The sequence below is a fragment of the Semicossyphus pulcher genome, unplaced genomic scaffold (genome assembly GCF_022749685.1).
Source record: "Semicossyphus pulcher isolate SPU_LCO1_2020_fin unplaced genomic scaffold, fSemPul1.0.p SCAF_13, whole genome shotgun sequence".
In the NCBI taxonomy this organism is placed as follows: Eukaryota; Metazoa; Chordata; class Actinopteri; order Labriformes; family Labridae; genus Semicossyphus; species Semicossyphus pulcher.
This window is the reverse complement of record NW_027211637.1, coordinates 13,787,254-13,810,588: the sequence shown is the minus strand read 5'-3', so window position 1 is coordinate 13,810,588 and position 23,335 is coordinate 13,787,254. Positions and strand designations below refer to the sequence as shown.

At 40.9% G+C, this 23,335-nt stretch overlaps 1 protein-coding gene across 3 annotated transcripts in view; it reads left to right on the top strand.

The window, feature by feature from the left end:
- Positions 1-23,335, top strand: part of chl1a (cell adhesion molecule L1-like a) — a 58,266-nt gene that overhangs the window by 3,895 nt on the left and 31,036 nt on the right. For all 3 annotated transcript variants that reach the window (XM_069659767.1, XM_069659766.1, XM_069659765.1), the window contains exons 2-11: positions 6,608-6,696; positions 18,336-18,511; positions 19,101-19,209; positions 19,335-19,522; positions 19,642-19,764; positions 21,547-21,717; positions 22,154-22,192; positions 22,375-22,486; positions 22,589-22,770; positions 22,908-23,042. In XM_069659767.1, coding sequence (XP_069515868.1) covers positions 18,364-18,511; positions 19,101-19,209; positions 19,335-19,522; positions 19,642-19,764; positions 21,547-21,717; positions 22,154-22,192; positions 22,375-22,486; positions 22,589-22,770; positions 22,908-23,042 — 1,207 coding nt within the window. In that variant the 5' untranslated portion in view covers positions 6,608-6,696; positions 18,336-18,363. The remainder of the gene's footprint in view (positions 1-6,607; positions 6,697-18,335; positions 18,512-19,100; positions 19,210-19,334; positions 19,523-19,641; positions 19,765-21,546; positions 21,718-22,153; positions 22,193-22,374; positions 22,487-22,588; positions 22,771-22,907; positions 23,043-23,335) is intronic.

Here is a 23,335-nt window from a genome sequence, read left to right as displayed (position 1 = left end):
GATGCTTGGGCGGCTTTGATCAGAATGTGACCATGAAAGAGAAACTTAACGGGTCGAGCACTGATGTGTGTATTTGGCGAGGGGAATTTATTGCTCTCCTCCGAGCAGAGCCAGTCCACATTTGGAATGCTCGTGAAACATTTACAGGAGTCACTGACACAGGAACTTACCGCCGTCAACGCTGCGGTTTAAAATAGAGGGATCACTGTCGGAACCTGATTGTGTCTTCACCCTCTCTAAGTTGTCTTTTTTTACATTTGTTGACAGATTTGTTAGCATCAAACCTTCACCCGTCTGGGGATTAAGCTTGTATCCTGGGGAATTCTTCTTAACCATTCCCAGTGAATCTTTCCAGAGTGGATTCCAGCAGTGTTGTTACCATGGTATCTGGCTTTCTGCCTCTCAGCTCCGGCACTTCCTAACAACCGAGAGCAAAGGTTGTGACCGCTCCAGCCGACAACTGTTTGGTGAAATAAACGCCCCACACAGGGGGCACAAATAACTTTGCACCCTGTCTGAGTTGGAGGAACTGAAGTTTCTCCAGCGAGCATGAGAGGACGGGGATGATCTGGCTTTGTGGGCGATCACATATGCTGTCCTCAGACTCCCTTCACCCCTTAAGCTGCACTTTCAGGAGCTGACAAAAGGTGACATTCCTCCGACAGCGAGTGAGGAACATGGTTTTTTGGCACTTGAAATGCTCTTCACGACATTCATCTGGACCCCTGCTTTTGAACAGTGCCCTCACTGTTAAGACCCCCCTCTCGGGACAAACGCTCACTTTGAGACAGAAACACAAAAATACGTTGTGACATATACAGCACATCCCCTTGTTGACAGTGACAGAGTGTCCCGCTTGCCAGACTATGAAGTAAACATCCTCTCCGCTTGAGGTCACCTCCTGCAGATTTCTCAATGCATTATTACAGATTCTGTTTTGTTCCTGGAACCTGTGAAGAGGGGGAACTTTAGATAAGCTTCTTCAAAATCAGGGCGTGTCACGCAATCAACCCTAAATCCGCCCGTACAGCAGGCACATGTGAGTGAAAACATAATGAAATGAGGTCTCTGGTGTTTGACAGGAGTAAAGAATTTGGTATGACGCATGGTTTCCATGTTCATACATGTTCCCCTGCTTCAAGGCTGGGATGATCTACATGAGCAAGGACAAGTCCTCACTACTAATCCCAGGCTTAAATCATGTCTCTTTTAGGTTTCTGCCATGTAGCATTTCTGGTGCATTCTCTGATTTTCAGCAGTGTATTTAATAGACAGTTAATAGGAAAGAGTATATCTTTCCTATATCCTTCTCTTAAGCAAATAAATCAGTGCCATTAATGAGAAACAAAGCGCTCATTTTGGTCTGTTGTATTACTACAGTTTTATAATAGGATATAATATATGTACACCAATCAGCCATAACATTATGACCACATGCCTAGTATTATGAAGGTCCCTTCATCTGAAGGTGTGCTGAGGTATCTGACACCAAGACGTTAGCGGCAGATCCTTTAAGTCCTGTAAGTTGCGAGGAGGGGCCTCCATGGATCGGACTTGTTTGTCCAGCACATCCCACAGATGCTCGATCGGATTGAGATCTGGGGAATCTGGAGGCCAAGTCAACACCTTGAACTTGTTGTCGCGTTCCTCAAACCATTCCTGAACCATTTTTGCGCCGGGCAGGGCGCATTATCCTGCTCAAAGAGGCCACTGCCATTCGGGAATACCTTTTCCATAAAGGGGTGTAACAATCTACATGAAAGACCCAAGGTTTCCCAGCAGAACATTGAAAGCATTACACTGCCTCTGCCGGCTTGCCTTCTTCCCATAGTGCATCCTGCTGCCATGTCTTCCCCAGGTAAGGGATGCACCCTTATCTGGCCATCCACATAATGTAAAAGAAAACATGATTCATCAGACCAGACCACCATCTTCCATTGCTCTGTGGTCCAGTTCTGATTCTTACATGCCAATTGTAGGCGCTTTCTGCGGTGGACAGGGGTCAGCATGTGCAACAAACTATGAGATGCTCTGACCCAGTCGTCTAGCCATCACAATTGGGCCCTTATCAAAGTTGGTCACATCCTTACGCTTGCCCTTTTTTTCTGATTCCAACACAATTTGATTACAATAAGTTGACACTTGCTCCACTTTGTCCACAGGGGTCACCAAGGTCGACAAAATGAAAGTTCATCACAGTAGCTTTAAATCAAGAACAAGTACCTCAGAATTGTACTACAACTTGCATAAACTTGGCCACTTCAGGGCGGAAGAAACAACATGACATAATATCGCCTTTCAAATTGATACGACACATTTGTTAGCAACACAATCATTCATTTGGAGTCAGAAAATGTAAGTCCAATACAAATATTTTTATACTACAAAAATTTCAATTGCAGCGGGTTCATTTACAGCAAAGAAATGTATGTAGGTACTTACAAACCAAAGTCGACAGTGATCTGTTGGTCTGGATTATTGCGGTACACAAGTGTTGAATATCATGCTGCAGCTAATGCTTACTTTCATGAATGATTAAACTGCTGAGTGAAATATTTAGATTAAAGAGATTACACAAAAATATATTGAATGATGATATGAATATGAGGCTGACATCTTCAAATGTCTTGTTTTGTCCAACCAGCAGTCAAACAGCCAAAAGTAATTCAGTTAGGGTAGAAAAAAAAACATGACAAATGATGGACTTTGCGTTATGAAAAATGCAATCTTTTGTCAGCAGACTTGTCATGTACTTGACTGAGCTTTGCAGCTAAACTACATGTTGAAAATATCATCTGACAGGCTTCATTTGTAACCATCAGAAGCAGCTGCCTTTTCAAAGCCCAGTGTTTCTCCCCTACGGTGAGCCTGTTGCACAAGTGTTGTACGAGCTTGTTTGAATTCCTTTAGTGTGTCATGGTGATATATGTTTAATCTTTATCATATTTTACCCAACCCTCTGAAATCCTTAGCTCTACTTTTTCAGCACACCATAGGAGGATTAATGATGACCCTTGCACTCAAAGCACATTGATTTTGCTCATCCAATGCTGGTATTCCTAACAACAGGCTCCGAACTGAATGTCTGTCTTTTCCTGCTGCTGGAATTTGATTCATATGCTAATGAGCTGAATTCCCATGGATTTCTCTCTCCTGTGCCGTAGATATCGCCCCAAAAACTCTCTTCCTCCCCCCTCTCGCTCCCTGTCTGTTTTTGTCTCTCTCGCGCTCCCTAACTTTCATGCTGTCTCTGGGTCGAAACCTTGCTCACAGTAATCCTACACAGGATGCTTTATATGGAAGTATGCAGTTCTACCTTTTTCTCTACTGCCTTCAGGCCATGTAGAGGTTCAGCCAAATCAGCATGCTGCTCCCAGCTTCTCCCAAATACTTCTTTCCAATGAACAGATAAAGAGGAGGCAGCTTGAAAGGGTCTTTTTAAATGAACACAGTCTAGTTTGCAAGATGCTTATACAGCATATTTACACTGAGATTTTAATGCAATCATGTATTCATAAAAGGTCATAGTTGGTGGGAGAGTTTTCTGGTCATGCTCTCATTATTAGGTGGTTCATGGTCGGAAAATCACCTTTAACTATGACTCCAAAAAATATTTTGATTTTCAACAAAAACTGAACATATTAAACTTCGTAAAGATAAATATTTATGAAAAAGGGTATTTTATTGAAATGCCATGGATTGTAGTTGTACACCTAATGCAGTGGCAGCTGTGAGTAAAATCAATAGTGTACTTTGGCAGAGATGGAGTTTTCATTCTAACTAAAAGGCATGCTTTATTGCAGCTTAAAGGCAACAATATACATATTGGTTTTTTTTTACTACAGAAGTGTCTTGTGTCTTCTTTTTTTTTATGACTAACTGGCAGAATTAACATCATTTAAAGAGGGGGTATTATGCTGTTTCACATTTTAAGACACATATATAGTTAACAATGTTGGTGAAGTTTCAAATCTGTAGGTAAAAGTATGTTAGTAAAAGTTCAACCTGAAAGCTGGCGTTCACAGCAGTCTGCAGTCTGCTGTGAACACCAGCTTTCATGTTTTTTTACACAGTGCACTTTGTGACGTCACAAAGTGCAGCCTCAGCAGGCTTCGAAGAGCTGGCTAATCAGAAGAAAGTGGACCTTGTTGAGGCGGGGTTTCTTAAAGGGACAGAGCTTACGAAGTCGTTTCAGGCAGAGGCTGTATGAGGGCCTGCACTGAGCACCAGTGTGAGAAAAATGATGAGGTTTTTTATACTGTAAAACGATGCTAAGCTACTCCACAGGTATAATAGAGTGAAATATGATGCTTTGAATTAGCATAATACCCGCCTTTAAAAACACTCTTGCTGATGTAGGCAGTCAAAACAGGGGGCAGGGTTTAGCGAATGCCACTGTATCCAATATAAAATCCTCAGTCAGACATTGGTGAGAGGGACCAGCTGGGTTGGTTTATACTGTGTAATTTAAATCCTCTAAGGTTAAAACATTTAATAGCATATCAAAATAAAGCACTAATGGCTAATGGTCAATGTTGCTGAGGCTGTGTCTGCAGCTCCGGGTTGTAACCAAATGAGCATTAAGTGTTAACTCTTGAATGTTAGCAGCACGTTGGATGCCAAGTCTTACAGAGCTGTGATAAATCAACTGTGCAGAGCTGGCAGAGGATTCAGAAAGTCCCCAAACTGCTTGAGATACACGCACAGCTGTTCTGTTCACTGCTGGTTGAAGTTTAAACCAACATGCAGTAGCTGGAGTTTAGTGATTATCCAGTTTGCTTGTTGGTGTAATGCTGAATATCTCTGGGAGAAATTCTGCTGTCCTTAAGCGTTGAATACACTTGATGACTGGTCGTTAAAATATTGGGAGGGGACAAATTGCCATCTTTCATATAATAGGGAACGTGACTCATCCCGTCCCACACAGCGATTACATGCTTGGTGCTGCTCAATGGTGACAGACTTTCGGTGTTAGTTTGAAGTTTAATTTTCCGTTGCTAAGTTTTACTGCGGTGTTGTAATAAATTTATGCTTAACCACTGTTTCGTAATAAATGTCCTCCTCACTCCTAGCAGTACCTTTGTGTGGGAAAACAAGGTATTTGATAATTGTTACTTAGCAGTTGCCGGGGGGGATATTGTACTCTCTGATTTACTGTAAACAGGCTTCAGTTGATATTTGGCTCGACATGTGAGAACAGCCAACCAAAGATTAATCACAGCGTGCCGACATGTTCAGTTTCGGTGTTGAGACATTTATGAACCTGACCGGTGTTGTCTGTTTTTATGTGGCCCACCTGTTCACACGCTTAAAGATGTCAAGCAGTGTATCATCTGCATACAGATTGATCCAGGCCACCATGTCCCTCAGAACATTTCTTCCTTGCTCGGGCACCCTCCTCCATACACCCGCTCCCAAACTTCCGACCCAACACAGTGGAACTCCTAAAACACTCTTTAATGGACCCTTTCAATAGGGAGCGCAGACCAGAACAAACACTTTCATTCATGATGTTCCAAAAATGCAAATGAAGCAAGGTCCTGACACTTTCACAGGGGTACCCCTGTCATGGGCCTGTGTAAGACAGCAGTGGGGCTATCACTCACACAGGGTGATGCAAGGTACAACTCCTATGTTAACTGTCCAGAGAGTAATTATGACCCACCAAGTTGATGAGTCTCCTCAAGCGCCATTGGCTCAGAGCCACTGATGTAACAGATTACGCACAACAGGCTGGAATAGGAAATTGGAGCTCATGAAATAAATTCCAGCCTTTAGTTGGATGGCTGTGGGTCAGAGGTAGAGTGAGTTGCCCGTATATCTGAAGGTTGGGGGTTTGATCCCCAAGTATCCTTGGGCAAGAAACTAAACCCTAAATTGCCCCCGGAGGCAAAGCCATTGGACTGTGAATGTGTGTGAATGATCAGACCTTGCATGACAGGAAATTAGTGTATGAATGTATGTGTGAAAGGGTGAATGTGACATGTAGTGTAAAATTGCCTGCAGTGGTCAGAAGACCATAAAGGCACTATGTCAGTGCAGCCCATTTACCATTTAGGGCTTTTATAGTAGAACAGGTTGTCCACCATCAGTCACTCTTTTAACAGTTTTAGTTGACTTTTCTCCCTCACTGAGTATCAGTGGTCTATTTCCATTATTACATCAGCAGTTGTGAGCCCTTGTCAGAGCTTGTTCACATGTATTGTAGTTTGATGAATAGATTTCAGAATTCACTGTGAGGTGACTCATGAGCCTCACTCTCTTGACATGTTGCAGCAGATGCTTCCCAACTCATTGATTGCCAGCTCATCGCGAGTCGGCCGATAAGTAATTTGTTTCTGAGAACTTTCTCACCAGTGTGATTAGTTTCCAAATGGATGATAGATGCCAGATTAATCACCTTTGATGTTTTCTTTCTCCTAAAAGAATGTGGTTAATCAACTCAATCAAAGAATTTCAGCAGTAAATCCTTTTCATTCTATTTTCAGCTGTTCAAATACATAAAACTCTTTATTTTGTAGAACGCTATTGTATTGTGCATAAGACTGTGTATTGTTAATGCCCCATATGCCAGTGATTAAAATGTATCTTTTTTTAATCTTCACAGATTATGCGTGATACCTCGTCATGTGACACGTGCTTATGAGATTGGAAACCTGGCTCAGACTCTCCTCATCCTGACAAACATCTGTTAAGGTAGAAAAATCACTCCTCGTCCTTTTCAGCCTTGTTCGAGAAGAAAGCATGCTGCAGGTGCAAACCATTTAAAGTAAGACCCAAATACGTTTTTTTGTGACAGGAAAATCGCTCTTTTCTTTTTCCCTTTTCTCTTAGTCTGCCTAGGGCTTGAGCAATGACATCCAGAAACCAGGTTTTTGGTGTTTAAAGGGAAAGGTGGGAGAGAACACATGGGAGAGTGAGAGTGTTCACAATGGTGTGTTCATGCTGCAAGACCAGACAGGTCTCGCCCTGAAGTGAGGCTTCACTTTACCTTTTGTGTTTGAGCACTTTGGAGATGAATTTTAATCCTCCGGATCAGGTTGTTATTTCTCAACATCATACAATGATATTCATCACTGCTTGTCAGTAAATACATGGAAGTAGCTTCATGGGTGGCTTTTTCCAACCAAAGAGCAATAGTAAGATGAGAGGAGTTGAGTGTGTCTACAGGTGTAATCATTGTCCTTTATCTTCAGGTATGTACATAGGCATTTATATTGGGTGGATATGTGCCATTGATGTCACTGATGGTGGAATGTATATTATTAGCAATAGCCGTAGAGCAGTCAGTTTATTTGTTAAATGAATGCATAAGAATGTCTGAGCTGAGCTACATAAGACCCTTCACAACCCACTTCAACCATTAAGCAGAAAATTGAATGAACATAAAATGAAAAACTGGAACACTCGCTCCTCAACAGTTCAAGTTCTCTGGTAGGAATGCATTGTGTTTATTAACGGAAACTCAACTTCTAGTGTCTCCTGCGGGTGGAGATAATCCTGCACAGAAATAGACACACAAATGGTGCCAGGAGTTTATTTATGGATCCTACATCCTGAACAACTAAACACACAGAAATAATAGTTGAAATCAATTCAATGCATATACATAAGAACAAATTAGTCTCCCATCACCAAAGTTCAAAGCTTTGCAGAGGCACGCACTTTGACAATGTGATTTCTTAACAGCACCTAACAGCAAAAAAGGAAATATAAAGGTCATCATAAAGTTATTTTTTTATCATAACTAGTAGAAATAAGCACAAAATTTCCACAAAATGTACATTTTAAGTCAAATTTGGCTCAACTCCAACTTAGCTCAAAACACTGAATGATTAAACTGACACAAATGGAAGTTTTGAAGCAAAAATTCTGCCATTTCTTTGACTTCTTAAAAAAAGACTTCATCAACCCAACTAAATGCCACTTTAGGCCTCCAGGATTATCCCATAAACTAATTACGAGCTTAGTTCAGACCATAGAGCACAGCACTGCTCCCTTTATCTGCCTCTCTGCCACAGTGATGAACAAAGTGTGAGGGTGAAGGAAGGTGTGAAGAGGTCTTCTCGTGGCCTTGTGGTGTTTGAAGGGAGGAAGTTGAGTGTGACTGCTTGTCTCCACGCTGTCTCTCCCCGCGCTGCTCGCTGTGGCAAACTGATTAAGCTGCTGAATGCCACTCTTTGTCACTCTTCACTTCTGCGAGGGACATGTTTCCACAGTGATTCATGTTGTGTCCTCGTCCGTGTCACTCAACAGACTTCATTTCAAACTGGAAATCAATTAAATAGTCTTGTTTTTCTGTGAGGAGGAAATCTTTTTCAAAAGAATCTGAAGGAGTAGAGGAGGAGGTAATATTTGTTTGGCTGGGAAATACCCAATCGTATGTTTTTGTTATTAGGAATTTAAGATTGATTTAATAGCGTGCCAACTGTTTGCGTGCCAGGCTAACTTGTGTTTATGGAGGCAACTCTTTAAATGACATTCCTCAAAGTGCTGTGTGCCAGCGCAGGAACCACTTCAAGCTTGCCGTCACTTAAATGAGGCGAGGCACCTCCCCAAACTTCTGAGAAGCACATAAGTGCTGCTAAAGTAACATTTACATTAAAGAAAGGAGGACTGGTGCTCTGGTGTTAGTGAGGGGGAACTGATTAAGTATGCTTTAATGACCTTTAAATCTATGCCGTGTTTACATTTTCCACATTTCCTGAGTGGATTGAACGCAAGCAAAAAGCTGCGTGTTGAGGTGAAAGTACTCAGATGTTTTTAACCTCTTACTTTCCGCATGCATACATTTTACAATGTTTGTGTTGGAGTGTTTACAGCTTCTGAAATATGAGAAGCTACATGCTTCTGCTTTAAACCTGTTATGCTCGTATACAATGTAGCAGAGTAGAGCTCCTGCCTCTTTACATAACACTGGAAGCACAGGTTTGTTGTGGATGTGTTTGATGTATGTCAGAGTTGTTTGTGTGAATTCCAACCTGACATAATTACTAGCTTGTTGGAGTGCTCGAGGGACTGAAACAGAGACAGGCGCACGTTACTGCACCAACCAATGAGGAAGTTGTTGTTTTTTATGACCTTATGTAGCTTTAAATCTTGATTTGTTTAGAGGAAAACACAGCTATAGAGTGTGGAGCGCATATATGTCTTATAATGCACCACATGAGTCTTTTATGGATTGAGTTATGTGTGTTTTTTAAGATATTTGATTTGTTCTAAGATTTTTTTGTCACAAATACACTGGAAAAAATCGATATGAGATGATCTGGGCTTTCTTCCTTATTAATATGTTGTAAAGAATCGATTACTCTCCTGTATAACTAGGCTTCTGTACACGGAATGTTTCTATACAAACAGTGACATACAGATGGGACTACAGCTCTGTGCCGGATGTTGGCATCAGTTCAGTGTGTGCAAACACAACTGAATTATAGTTCATGTACAGATAAGTAAGGCAATGTATTGTATTGTTAAAGAAGCGAAGATAATAAAATGGGAGTGGGAGACTTTGTGTGTGCCACAAAGAGAGTGATTAGTTAACATATACAGATGTCACTCACAGGTGTTATTCATATACCAACCTATAGAAAAGACTAGCTGTAACTGCAATATAAGGATAAAAACTAACAAAGTTCATTTTGCAATATACATATTGGAATATGAAAAATACTAGACATTACATTAGTTACATGCAGTAGATTTTAATATACAGATATACAACTTACAATTTGTTTTTTATCCCTTGGGTGGGCTACTTTAAAATTCAAAACAAAACAACCCCCCTCCTACTTGTACCACATTTGGTCCAGCCCTTTGCCAGCAAATCTGACATCATGGACAGGGGGAGAGATATTCGGTAAAAACAACACGTTTCTTATACGTTTTTCTAATAAAGTAATAAACTTAACAATGGACTTGTTTAACTGTTGCGTGTTTTAAATGTAATCCACTCTTTCAAACCAAGTTCAAATGTTTCCTTTGTCTGTGATTATTAGATTGGATTGGATTGGAAAATCTTTATTGTCCCCAAGGGGCAATTTGGTTTGCAACAGTAGCACACACAATCAGCACACTTCATAAAAACAAAGAAAAAAGACATATATATATATATACAAGAACAGGAGACATAAATACATACATATAATATAATACATACTCCCATGGATGTCATCATGGTAGACACAAAGCCAGCAGTCCTCGGTATATGTGCAGTGGTAACAATGCCTACAGCTTGTTTAAGAACCCAACTGCTGACTTAACAAATGACCAATATCTGTTGTATTTGGCCCTCCTACACCCCTTTCCCACCTAAATTTAGCGTGTTGACGTGGGTTTTTTAGACCCGGGAAGACCCGCATATAGATGCCGATTGTCTCTGTTCCCATTGCCAGTGGAGTATCCTCCTGTCGGTCTCTTTTCTGCTGCGTCACCGTGCCGGAGACAGGGTAAGTAAACAGTAAAGATGTTACAGTGGTTAGGTCTTTATTGTATCTGTTCCTCATTCAGTCTATTATCAAATTTGGCGCCGACAAATTTGGAACGATGTACGAGCGCTGCTCGGACGGAGACTGGCGGAATTTATAGCTGTGATGACAAGAAGTTGCAGAAGTTACCGACGGAGCATAGCATCGCGTCGGGAAGGGCTAAGAGATTAGCGTGTCAACACGGGTTTTGTGTTCCCCGATTATAACCTTTCCCATTAAGCAAAAAAGCCAGGTGTTAACAGGTGTTGGCGTTTTTTATGACCAGTGGGAAAGCGGCTCTAGTGTAAGTGAACCTCCCTCCTGTTAGCAGAAGTCTAAACTCTGCATGAAGATGGATGGCCTTGGAGTGGCTCGTACTTGATAAACATGGTCCAGATCATTAAATTGAAGCTGACAATCTTTTGGTAAAGTTTAATAATATTTCCCTTTCTGTTTTTTGTTAACAGTGCTGAGGTTGCCAAACCAACAGATCATCGAAAAGTGAAAAAGGACTCAATAAAAGATGAATAAAATATTTTTAAAAGCTATCTGTCAACATTTAAAACATTAAGCCTCCTACTCTTGGGGCGGCTGTGGCTCAGTGGCAGTTGTTCATCATTCAATTGGAAGGTTGGTGGTTCAATCCCCAGCTCCCTCAGTCTACATGTCTACGTGTCCTTTGGCAAGACACTGAACCCCAAATTGGTCTTGGTTTTTAAAGTGAAATCCCACTGTCTTATACTGCCTGTGACTTACAAACAACCCTACAACATATGTGTGTTCAAGTGTAGCCTCTGAAGGAATACATTCTGTGTTCAAAGGTGCCCCACCTATAACTAGCTAAGGAATGAGGTGCCGCTGATAACAGGAATACACACACTCCAGAGAACTGAACGCCTGCCTTCAGCAGCCAGGTGATGATATCTGTGACAGTAGATGCAACACATGAATGTTTACAGGCAGGTGATATGCAGACTCTCCTGCCCAGCGGCCTGTAGATGTGCTGCACTTGTTGTTTCACAAACTTATCTTTTAGATTGGTCATGGATCTACATCATAGATATAATGATACATTAAAGATTTTTCCTTTGTTCCAAGCATCAACAAATTCTTATTATGACTTGTATGAGTAAATGTCCCTCACATCACACGTTCTGTTTTGTGACAAGGCCCGCATTGAGATGTTGATTCTGAAACCACAAATCATGCAGCCCTCATGGTAACCATATTCGTTGTAATTCTATTCTTAATCCAAAAGGGAACTGGACTTTGTTGAAGTTCTTAAAGTTCAGAGAACTGAAGAAGCCTTTTGGATAAGAGGTGAAACGTCCTCAAGAACTTCAGCCAAGTCCAGTTGCCTTTTGGATTAGGCTTAGACTGTCCTGGATGACTGAGAACCTTCACAGACATATCCGTTGTAACAGTAGCAGTACTAATCTCTTAAACTAGTCATGTGGCTTTCAGAAACACATTCTTTAAAGCCTCAATTATTTCAATCAAGGACATGTGCACAAGGTGCCAGAAAAACTTAATTAAGCACTTTACTGGCACATTTCTGTTTAACGTCCTGAATTCTAAGAATGCAACGTTACGTAGCCCAACCCAATGACTTTAAGGAGCTTGCATATTTATATAGACAGGGGAAAGCACTCCAGTACATGAATAGAGTTTGTCTGCAGGCTACCTTCCTGTCTGTCAGTCCTCGCAGATGTTTATGGACGTCTCAATCCTCCTCCGTCACAGCCGTCATTGTCTGCGTTGTTGACAGCAAAGCTTGTCATAATGCGTTGCTCTTTTGTGCGTGCATTCTTATGTCGGCTCGTGTGAAGCTTGGGTTAACTCCCACTGGAACCTTTTTGTTGCGATTTCACACAATGTTTGAGAATATAATAGAATCATAAAGGGGTCATGACCTTTGGTTTCTGTTGTGATATGTTTACAGTAAATACTCAGGTGACCTTCCGGCCTTTCTTTGATTATACTGATTACACACATGCACATATTTGTAATGATTATAATATTTTTTTTTACAGCTATTTACACCCAGACATCTTTTGTTGAGGTATGTCAAGCTTTTCTAAAGTTTCTTTGGAAGGTATTTTGTAATAGCCATGTATTTGTGAGCCTTGAGTAGAGACTCATACAAAAGACATGTAATTATCAGAGAGCACTAGAGGCAGGGACTGCCGGGGAGGAAATGCATCACTACAAAGGCACGGGGCAGGGCAACCTTTTCAGTTTGTCACCACGGGGGATTGAGATGTCGGTGGAGACGTGAAGTTGGAATTCACAAATGAGGTTGTCTGTCGTTTGTTTTAACGTTCCTGCTAATTGAACAAGCACAATGAAACTGGTCACGATCAGAAACCCCCCAAAATACTTGGCAATATCCACTGCATTCTCTTTTGTTTGTCATACTCTAGCACCTAGGTGTCAGCTTTCAAGCTGAGTGAATCATTATTACAACCATACTACTTTGAATCTGAAATGGTATAATTATATTCCTTTTATATCAATGATGAATGATGTTTTTATCAGCATAATAAGCAAACATTGGAAGAAAGGAGAAATTGACCTCTGGAGCCTGCATGACTGGAGTAATCTGGGATAAGAGCAATTAGGACCAGTGGATTAAAGGGGTATTTGACTATTTTTTTGATTCATTAATTCCTTAAGGAAAAATGTCACTTTCTGTTTGACTTACAGTTTAAAACACCAAAATATGTAATTTCCTGTAATAAAAGTAAGAAAAGCAGAAAATCACTAAACCAGAGAAGCTGAAGCTGACTGTTATTGTAAAAATAATTCAAGTTTCAGGTTAATTTTCTGTCGACTGACTCATTGATTAATCAACTAATTGTTTCAGCTTTCAAAAATACATAGGTGAATATAAATAGTATTTAAGTAAATGAATCTATTTATAGAGCACTTTTTAAAAAATACAGGTTACAAAGTGCTTCACAAACACAGGAATAGAAAACATATAAACAAAAACAAAAGGCAAAAATCCCAAAGTTAAACAAGGTAAAAAAGAAATAAGCAAAATGAAAACAAAGTTAAACTTAAGACAGGGATGGAGAGCTACAAGAAGGCTCGTCTATACAAATGAGTTTTTAGCAACTTCTTGAAACTGTCCAAAGAACAGTAATGAGCAAATGAACGATCACCTTTTGTTTTTGTATTAGACTGTGGGATTGATAGAAGGCCGAGGTTAGATGATCCGAGTGGACAAGAAGTAGAATATGGAACGAGAAGATCTGAAATGTAACTGGGGGTGAGGTCATGCAGTGCTTTATATGTAATTAACAGGATCTTGTAGTTTAATCTGAATTTAACAGGAAGCCAACGGAGGGTTGAAAGAACAGGGGAGATATGGGACCGACGGCTGGTTCTAGTTAATAATCTGGCAGCTGCATTTTGAACTAACTGTAAACGATTTAGAGATGATTGGCTGAGGCATGTGTAAAGGGAATTGCTATAATCTAGGCAGGAGAAAATAAAAGTGTGAATTAATAGCTCGAGATCAGAAGAGGGGAGTATTGATTTGACTTTTGCAATATTTCTTAGCTGCAGGAAACAGGACTGGACAAGCTTAGTGATATGATGGTCAAAAGACATACACTGGTCAAATATGATGCGAGATTCTTAGTAGTAGGTTGGATATTTGATTGAATTGGGCAAATACACTGTTCAACTGCAGTGGTGAAGTTATCAGGTCCAATTAAACGTATTTGTGTTTTATCAGGATTTGAATTAGAGATATCCACTTATAGCAGCTAAACAATTATGAAGGGAGGTTGGTTCAGGTTTTTGGATTTGCAGTGAAATAAGTAGATCTGAGTATCATCAGCATATCGGGATAAGATACATCATGAAACCGGCTAAACAAATTACCTAGAGGAAGCATGTATAGTGAGAATAGAATTGGTCCAAGGTCCGAACCCTGTGGAACTCCATACAGCAGATATACAGTATATGTGTATTCCAAGAATGTGTATTGGCAAAGATTTTGTATAGGCATAAAAGCTGTTATCTTGTATTTTCTGTCTCTTTTTCTTTGGCTTTAACTTTGCTTGTGTGTGTTCCAAAAACATAAAACCAGGTGACTTTGTGTTAATATTTACTCAGACCAGACTGTGTACGTTTGGTGCTACAGCTGTTGTCTTTTGCTTTACATTCATCTTTTGTACACATTGTCCAGTGTCTACACAGCATGTCAAGCTGTGAGTGAACATGAAAGTCCGTTGTGCTTTGCCTCTAAGGTTTTCTCTCTCTCTGTTTACGGAGGCCCTGCTGCCTTAAACATGGAAAAGGTCCATTAGAAGTAATGACAAATTTGGCTTAAATGGACTGCTTAATGATAACCAGCCATCTGGACGACAGTGACTTTAGGTTAAATTAAAGTCACTGAATCAGTCACTGGTTTAAAAGTTGAACAGTTTAAAAAGTATGGCTTCCTTATTAAACAAATAAACACTAAAGAAAGACAGAATATTGGGAGACATTTCTTTATAAGGCATACTAAATGCAGTTAGAGTTGTTTTCCCTCAAGAGCTGCTTATTAAAGCTTCTTTAAAATATAAGACAGCTTCCAGAATAGCTCGTCTCAGGGGTACGGCTCGCTCAACCTCATTTCAGGCTTTAAAAATACAGAAGCTGTTAATGTAAACTCTTTTTTTCCTGCTGGTCGGATGACCCTGCAGGGCACTGTGAGCATTGCTTAGTTGTTGCGGTCATTATGTCTCCATTAGGCTCAGAGAATTATGTTGGAGATAAAATCTCCATTATTCCTACAGTGCTGCTCAGGAAACAAATTGGAAAACACTTTAAACTCAGGACGGTGTCTGTTATACCTATATCGCAAATCCCTGCTTTACTCCTCGGAATATAAATGGGGTCTACTGAGAGAATTAGAAATAGATAGCATCGGGGACCTCTGCATAAAGAGGGTGTTTAAGTTGTGTGAGAGAAATAAATATTGAACTGAATCTCCAGATAAGAAACTACACCTGCATGATTAAAAACCTTGAAAGGAGGGGAAGGAGCAGAAGCCAAATCATGTTTTTTAAGTGGCAGAGTACCCTGCTATCACAACATGTCTATTTCAGGCATGTTCTCCCATGCCCTCGTCTATCATTACCCTGAAGCACTGCATGGAAATGAAAGTGCACATCCACAAAAGCTCTCCTCTTCTGGGAGAAGATGACTCCCTTCCCTTTTCAATGGAGCTGAGACACATTGCATTAACATCATTCAGACGGAGCCGGTTGTAAATGGGCGTGCGTAGTTTGTTGAAGGAAGGATGGAGGGATCTATGAAAGAGGGAGAGAGAAAGAGAGAGGGAGAGACATGCCTGTACTTCCTCTCCTCCCACTCTTTAATGCTCAGTGAGTAGCCCCGCAGTGCAGGCTTTGTCCCAGTCATTGTCTCAGGCTTAGAGACCCTCTTTGCCAAGTGAGAGGCTTTGGCGACATATGTCACTTCTGTGAGTCTCCTGTTAGCTGCTTGAGTGGAGGGGCGGGCAGGGAGGCGTGTCTGTGCGCCAGCAGAGGAGCAATGCAGGGTGGAGGAGGAAGGGCATGTCAGAGATGTTGGTTCAGAGAGAGTTGTAGGAATGATCCCTTGGTAGTGCTGTCACAAACTTTTTCTGAGGACTTTTAGTGCTGCTGCTTTGGGCCACTGCTAGAGGTGGACTTGAGATGTGGAATGACTCAAAAAGCAGTAAGTTTTAGTGACTTTAATGGAAAGTTTGTTAGTTTTTAGTCTCTGAATTCTGTGCTGTTTATGTCTTTAAGTAGAATAACGTGCGCTGGTACTTCTAACATTACTTTGCAGTCTGTTTCTTTGCATCAACACGTGTATATAAAGTCTCTGTGTGGGTGCAGCTTGGTCTGATCGAGGTTGCAGTAAGTGTGAGCTTAAAAAAAAGGGAGGGAGTCATTGGATACAGTGTGTGTTTGCAAGGATTAGTCATGTAGAAGTCGCACTCGTCGTGCCCTGGCCAACTATTGGCTTAGGGAACACAATCCCTGCGGATTTGTGGCTATGATCTGCCATGTGCTCAGGTAATAGATCCTGTACTCCCAAAACAAATGCTGTGTTATGTGTTTACACAGGGACACCAGCCTGTTTTACGCTCTAAGGATTTTTGTCATTTAAACAGATTGTGTCTGCTTTGTTCGAGTTATTAAAGTGGCAGGTTGCAGATCTCTATGCGCATATAAAGTTTTAGGAATTTGCCTTACCCTCAACAGTTTTCCCCCTGCAGCAGGCAGTGGATTTGATACACATGAATGACTTACCTGTTTAGTTGTTGCTGTGTTGTCAGTATCAACACAAACCTAATGTCACTGGTGGACTGTGGGCCTCCTACCTAACAAGGGCTGCTGTGGTTTGCAGTCTGTGATTTGAATCAAAACACTGTCACTTAAGTTTTTATAGTACTAGTAGGTGGTCTCTTGGAAAGCTGTATCTGTGTGTGCAGGCGTGCACATGCAGGCATGTGTGTGTGTGTGTGCAGCCTCTGTTTGTGAAATATAGTTTATACAAAAGCAGCAGACTAAGAATGACAGAGGATTACAGCTTTATTACAACATGAAAATGTATGCTTACTCCGCTGGAACAAACATCTAGCAGCTTTGTTTACCATCCAAGCCTGCTGAAGATAATCTCAAAAAGTCCTCATTGCAAATAATACTCTGCCACAATCTCTCAATTTGTTTAATTGATTCGAAACTCAAGCAGCTTAATCCTGCATCTAGTCTAGCACAATTACCATATTAACCTTTCTCACTAAGAAGGGACAGCACATGCAGCTTTGCGTCCTTGGAAGAACTCTAAGTAGCACTCTGTCATTGTTAAGCAGCGTACTGTATGACTGCTGGAGCTCCCCTGCCTTCATTCTCTTGATAGCAGGATTAGCTAGGGGGGGTGAACTCATTTGGCATCACCAGTGCTGCCGCCACAGTCTCAGCACTGTGAGAAGTAAGCCGTGAAATACTGACGAGCTTAGGCCAATTTATAGTCTGCCATCTTGGATCCAGTGATCGCAGCAGACAGCAGCTTTGTGCCAGTAGGGTTTACTGTAAGCATGCCATGCAATGCCACCATCCAGGCTTTACAGTTCAAAGGGTAATCTCCAGACAAGTGCCCTGTGTGTAGTGCTACGACACCACAACAAAGAGGAACAACTGCCTTTAAATGGGTAGTTTACTCAAAAGGAGATTTTGCATAAATTAAGTCTCTCTAGAAGAGAGAGAACTTCTATTCAAATCAAAGATATTAAATGTGCTGAAATGGCTGAAATGTATGTGCTGTAATGAAAGGAAAAATGAAGTACTTCAAATATTTAATTGAAAATTATTTAGCTCATTGCTAATAGTCTCTACTGCTCCTCTGTTGCTGCCTTTTATTTATAAGCCCTGAAATTCATTCAATAAATGCCCCGTGGGTAATCTGCATTTTCTTGCAAAACATCATGAAGAACATTTTTCTTACCCCGAGGCGCGGCATAATTGAAATGAAATCATCAACACACTTGAATTCATTTAGTTTGGATTGTCATAGAAAAGCACTGCAAAGTGTTCGGGTTTGACGAGCTTTTATGTTATCAGATCTTTTTGTTATTATTTACGTGTTTGCCTTCTGGTTTTCTGTACTCTCCCTTGGCAGGCAGCCACGTTTTATAAAGTGCGTATTTTCAGCTTTGCTACCTAAATTGTGATTATTGGCAGCCCATTCAGAGACAGCACATAAAGTTCCTTCAACACTGCTTTTCTTTGATTAGTACAGACGCTTGTAGGCACTTACTTGACTGCTGAATAAATCCACTTATGACCATGTTTTTTGATATGTCTCTGACTCCTCCAGGTCCTCTGTGCCTTTCACATTCCTAGCGATGCCAGTAGATCTGCATCAACACGTTCTCCTGATCTCTGCTACCTCCATCAACCAGTGGAGGGTGATGAGGGTGGTGGGGAGCCTGCAGCTTGTTCTGCTTATGGCCTTGACCTCAGGGGCTGCAGACCTCAATATCCCTCTGGAAGGTATGAGTATCATCTTACTGATAAAGGTCATGCTTAACTTAATTTATAGCAATTATGAACATTTTTGATTGACATGGAAGGCAAATTCTTGATTATGTTGTTTTGTAAAATGAACTGGATGCTAAATGTGTAGACTTTTATTTCCTCTCTCTCTGTTGTGAGAAGCATTCATTTGTCAAAGCTGTGCACTCGTCCTTTTAGCTGTCCGTTCTGCTTGAGTATAAATGTTATGTTACGGCAAATAACAAATAACCAGTTAAAGTAAATTGTTTAGGGCACACGTGTTGCTCTAGAGGTTTCTTTGTTTGGGACTAAAAATGCTTTGCAATCACGTCCTGGTGATCTATTTTAGTTCTGTGTCAACTTAAGGCACCTTATTTGTCCTGATTATGCAGTGTTGTTTGCATAACACTTTGCCATGCCACCGGCTTCTCGGCTTCATACTGGGCAGTAGGAAAAATAAGAAATGGTAGAGGAAAACAACAAAAACATGTATTTCTTTTTAGCTGTGTGGTCTTGTAATTAAAGCTTCAACCAATGTTAATATTTAAAAGTGATCATTTTTTGTGTATGTGTCTTTTTATTATAGTGGAGCAGCCTCCAACCATAATAATTAAAACGTCTGGGACTGTCATTGCACTTCCTTTCGACCCCAACGTCACGATGAAGTGTGTAGCCAAGGGCAACCCCACACCAGAGTGAGTGACACCAGCATTATCTCTGTCATCTGAAAAAGGCCACTACTAAGATGAACTGTGACAAAACATCTTGGCTTTCATCATCATATCAGTGATCAAACCTGCTGTATATTTTGCTCTAACAGATACAGGTGGACAAAAGACGGTGAAGATTTTATCCCTCCTCATATCCCAACAAACAGAACAGGCCACACAGGTGGCACTTTTGTGCTTCCCAACAAGAACCTCGTCCAGTTTCAGGGCAAATACCAATGCTACGCTTCTAACAAGCTCGGAACAGCCATGACAGAGGAGATCAAGCTGATAGTTGCAAGTAAGTAACCTAATTATAAGAGGCCCATCCATTATACAGTATGAGACTGCTGCTTCTCCATATAACCATATTAGTGAATATTTCATGATAAGATTTTCTTTCTTGTCCTTATTGAATAGATGTCCCCAAGTTTCCAAAGGAGACTTTTAACCCCACTGTTGTTGATGAGGGAGACCCAGTCATCCTGCACTGTAACCCTCCAGAGGGCGTCACCCCACGTCAGATCTACTGGATGTCTATCGGTAAGCTAAAGAGCAGCTGTTTATGCTTGTATTTTATGTCGTTAATTTGCTGTCGGTGGGATGACATCATGGTGATATGATGTTCTTCAACTTTAAATCTGTTGCATCACTTTCCTGTCTGTTCCACTGGATCATTATGGTATATGGATGGAAGGAACAAAACACTTCCCGGTTCAAACCTTGGTTTGTAGTTGCATCCATTTTGACCATGACTGTGTTAACATGCTCAGTCGTATTCCAGTTTTGAGTCTTAAACAGGTTCTGATCCTACTCAGGATTCAATGTTTACATGGATCATGTGAAACCTGGTTTTACGTTTATTTGCATGCATGATCATAGTCGTATCCACGTGACCTATTACCCTTGCACAGTTGTGTCTTGATCTTCACGATCTCAGTCTCTGTGTTCTGTACCAACATTGAATGTTCAGAAACATGGATCTGGTGTTTACATGCCCGAGTATCCTGGTTCCTATCGGAGTACATCAGGTAGCTTATGCAGGTTACACACAACCAGGATAAGGGCTTATCCAGATTACTGAAACCAGGATATGATGGGTACATGCTCCAGGATATACAGGATACTAATGTACTAGTGTGTGTGATTGACTGTTTTGGAAAATTAAATAACGACAGACGTATGAAACATATTGAGGCCTTGGCAGTTCATTTGTGACAGGCTGGTAAGGGATGCCCATGCTATTGCTCTTGCCTGATTCTGGAGTTGGATAGTGTAGGTGGTGTTGACGGTCTGTTTGCATTACACCTTCCTGAAGTTTCTCGTAGACGGACTTTGAAAAGAGGCAGGTGGCTGTCCTCTCCCCTCACTGGCCATCAGAAAATAAGCAGTGACAAAAAGGTGGACAGTAAAAAAAAAAGGTACACTTGAGGCTCACAAGTTTACTTCACATGAGAGCCCCTCTTCCCTCCAATGCCACAGAAAGTGATTCTGTTTGAAGTGCTTTGTCAATAGGAGCTGAGTTTTCTGCCCAACCCTCGAGATCTCCTCAAAAGCCTCCAACAAAGCTGTCCGATGTGAGAGAGAACAATATATGTTTTTGAGGTGATCCTAAGGACACGGCCTTGAGACGCAGGGAGGAGTGAATGACTCGGACACCATTCTTGTTTTGAAATTTTACTGTTATTCTTAATTTCACACATTTACAACAATCAATTTCATCAGAGATATTAAAGGATACTTTGACAAGACATCAAATGACTTACAGCTGTGTCTTAAATGAATCACGATAAGAATCATAATCAGCTTTATCGGCCAGGTATGTACAGGCATGTACAAGCACTAAAACATTAAATATTAAACTAATATCTACAAGCCTACATTAAAAATTAAATGTTTTAATTATACATTAAGCCTTAACCATAAGATGAACTGTTAAGCACTGTGAATGCGCTGACCAAGGAGTAATACACAGCTTCACTGACCCGTGGCATGAATAATGGCTCTATGTAAAATACATATGATGTCCAATCGTACTTGTGAGTCCACCGGCTCTATACAAGAAAACTCTTGAGGGCAATTCCATTAAGGTCCAGGAGATATAAAGTGACACTGGGGTTCAAATTGTGACCTTATCTCAATATAAGGCTTTTGACGAACCTTTTACGCTCAACCTTTTGATAAATACATCTGAGAGGTTCTAACCAATCTGTGTTTCCTTAGCTGCCAAAATTAATCTCAAAAGCATTTGGCAGGTTGACAATATAAATAGACTATATTTCTACGTTGTAAGCGAATCATTGATACAAGTATGCTCTTTTCCAGGTCTCCAGCACATTGAGCAGGATGAGAGGGTTTCCATGGGCATTGATGGCAACCTGTACTTCTCTAATGCCTTACAGAAAGACAGCCGGCAGGACTACTGTTGCTTTGCTGCCTTCTCCACAATACGCACCATCGCTCAGAAAACCGCCATGGCTGTCATGGTCAAGAGCTGTAGGTTTACTGTACAAAAAAAGTCTGTGTGGCTTTAACTGAAATACATTCAGCCTTAATTTTTGCAGGTCTTGGTTTTATAGTCACATGAAGGACAGATTCCAGAGAACATGATCAAATGATTTAAATCAGTACAGCTCATTTCCCTTTGTTATTACCTTTTCATTTGCATATATTTCCAGGTAATTTTTACAGCCATATTTATGACAGTTCTCTAACACATTCCAAAGAGCAGGGCTTGCCTCGTCATGTTAATGCTTTTAGAGGCTCTGCTCCAAGACAGGATTAAGCAATGCATGTCACTGAACACAATCCATCACCACCACTAGAAAGATAATACTCACTGTGTTTTGTTTTCATTCCATTGAAACCTGACAATGATTTTATCAGTACGACTACCAGTATTATTCTCACTGTATTTTGTTTTTCCTTCCAGTGAAACATGACAATGGTTCTGCTCACAGCAGCAATACCAGTGAGTGATTTTCACACATCAAAGCCTTCACAGGATGAGTCAGAACAGGATTCATATCATGTGAAGATGTTGGTTTGCATGTTGCAAAAGCTTCAGAAAACAGTCATGTGTGTGAATAATATGATTGATTGATTATAAATGTATATTTGATTGACTAAGGTTATTCTCTATGTGTAATATAGCCCAAGCCCCCCCACTGAGGATGCCTGGCCTGCTGCTGCCCTCTGGTGTTCAGACAGAGAAAGTGCTTTTGAAGGGAAAGAGCCTGGAGCTGGAGTGTATACCAGAGGGATAGTATGTACACATGCTGCACCATGGCAACTGCAACTACATTATCACTGTGTTAAATCTGTTATCATATTAATGTTCCATTATGGCTCATGTTTCCTGTCACAGTCCCACTCCTAAGATAACATGGATGAAACTGGGAGATGAAATGCCTCCGAGGGTAAAATATAACAACTTTGGAAAGCAGCTGACCATATCTGCTGTGGAAGAGAAGGACGCAGGGAAATACATGTGTTCAGTGAAAAACTCAGCTGGAGAGGCTGTCCACTACTTTGATGTAATAGTAGAAGGTAGGTCAAACACTACCTAAGATAATTATGCGTGTTCTTGTGGGTGCATTTGTTTTTGTGTCAAAGAGCAAGCTGCTGACACAGGGACGGCAGTTGTTTTGTTTTTGACCAACACAGCTCTTCTTAACGTCTCCCAGAGCCGCCGAAGTGGCTGACAGAGCCTCCTCCGAGCCAGCTGACTGTGATTGGGTCTGATGTTCACATCAAGTGCGCGGTCAGTGGAAAACCGCCGCCAGACATAATGTGGAAGAGGAATGGCGAAGTTTTCACAGGTGAGTGGGACTCTGTTTTATGGATATTTTGACACTGAGCAGCAGGAGGACAGTGCAGCGAGCAACGACACCGAGTTTCCACCACACAAACCTGGAGTCCAAGTCCACAAGCAGGTGTTCTGATGTAATCTTAAACATAAGGTAGATTTTTATTGCAAAGAATACATTTAATTGAATAGATATATTGTTGCACAAATGTCTTACAGACACATGTCCTACTAATACATCTAATATCAGTGGGGATATCGTCTTACAATAGATATACTGGAGTCAGATTATTTTGAACATAGGGA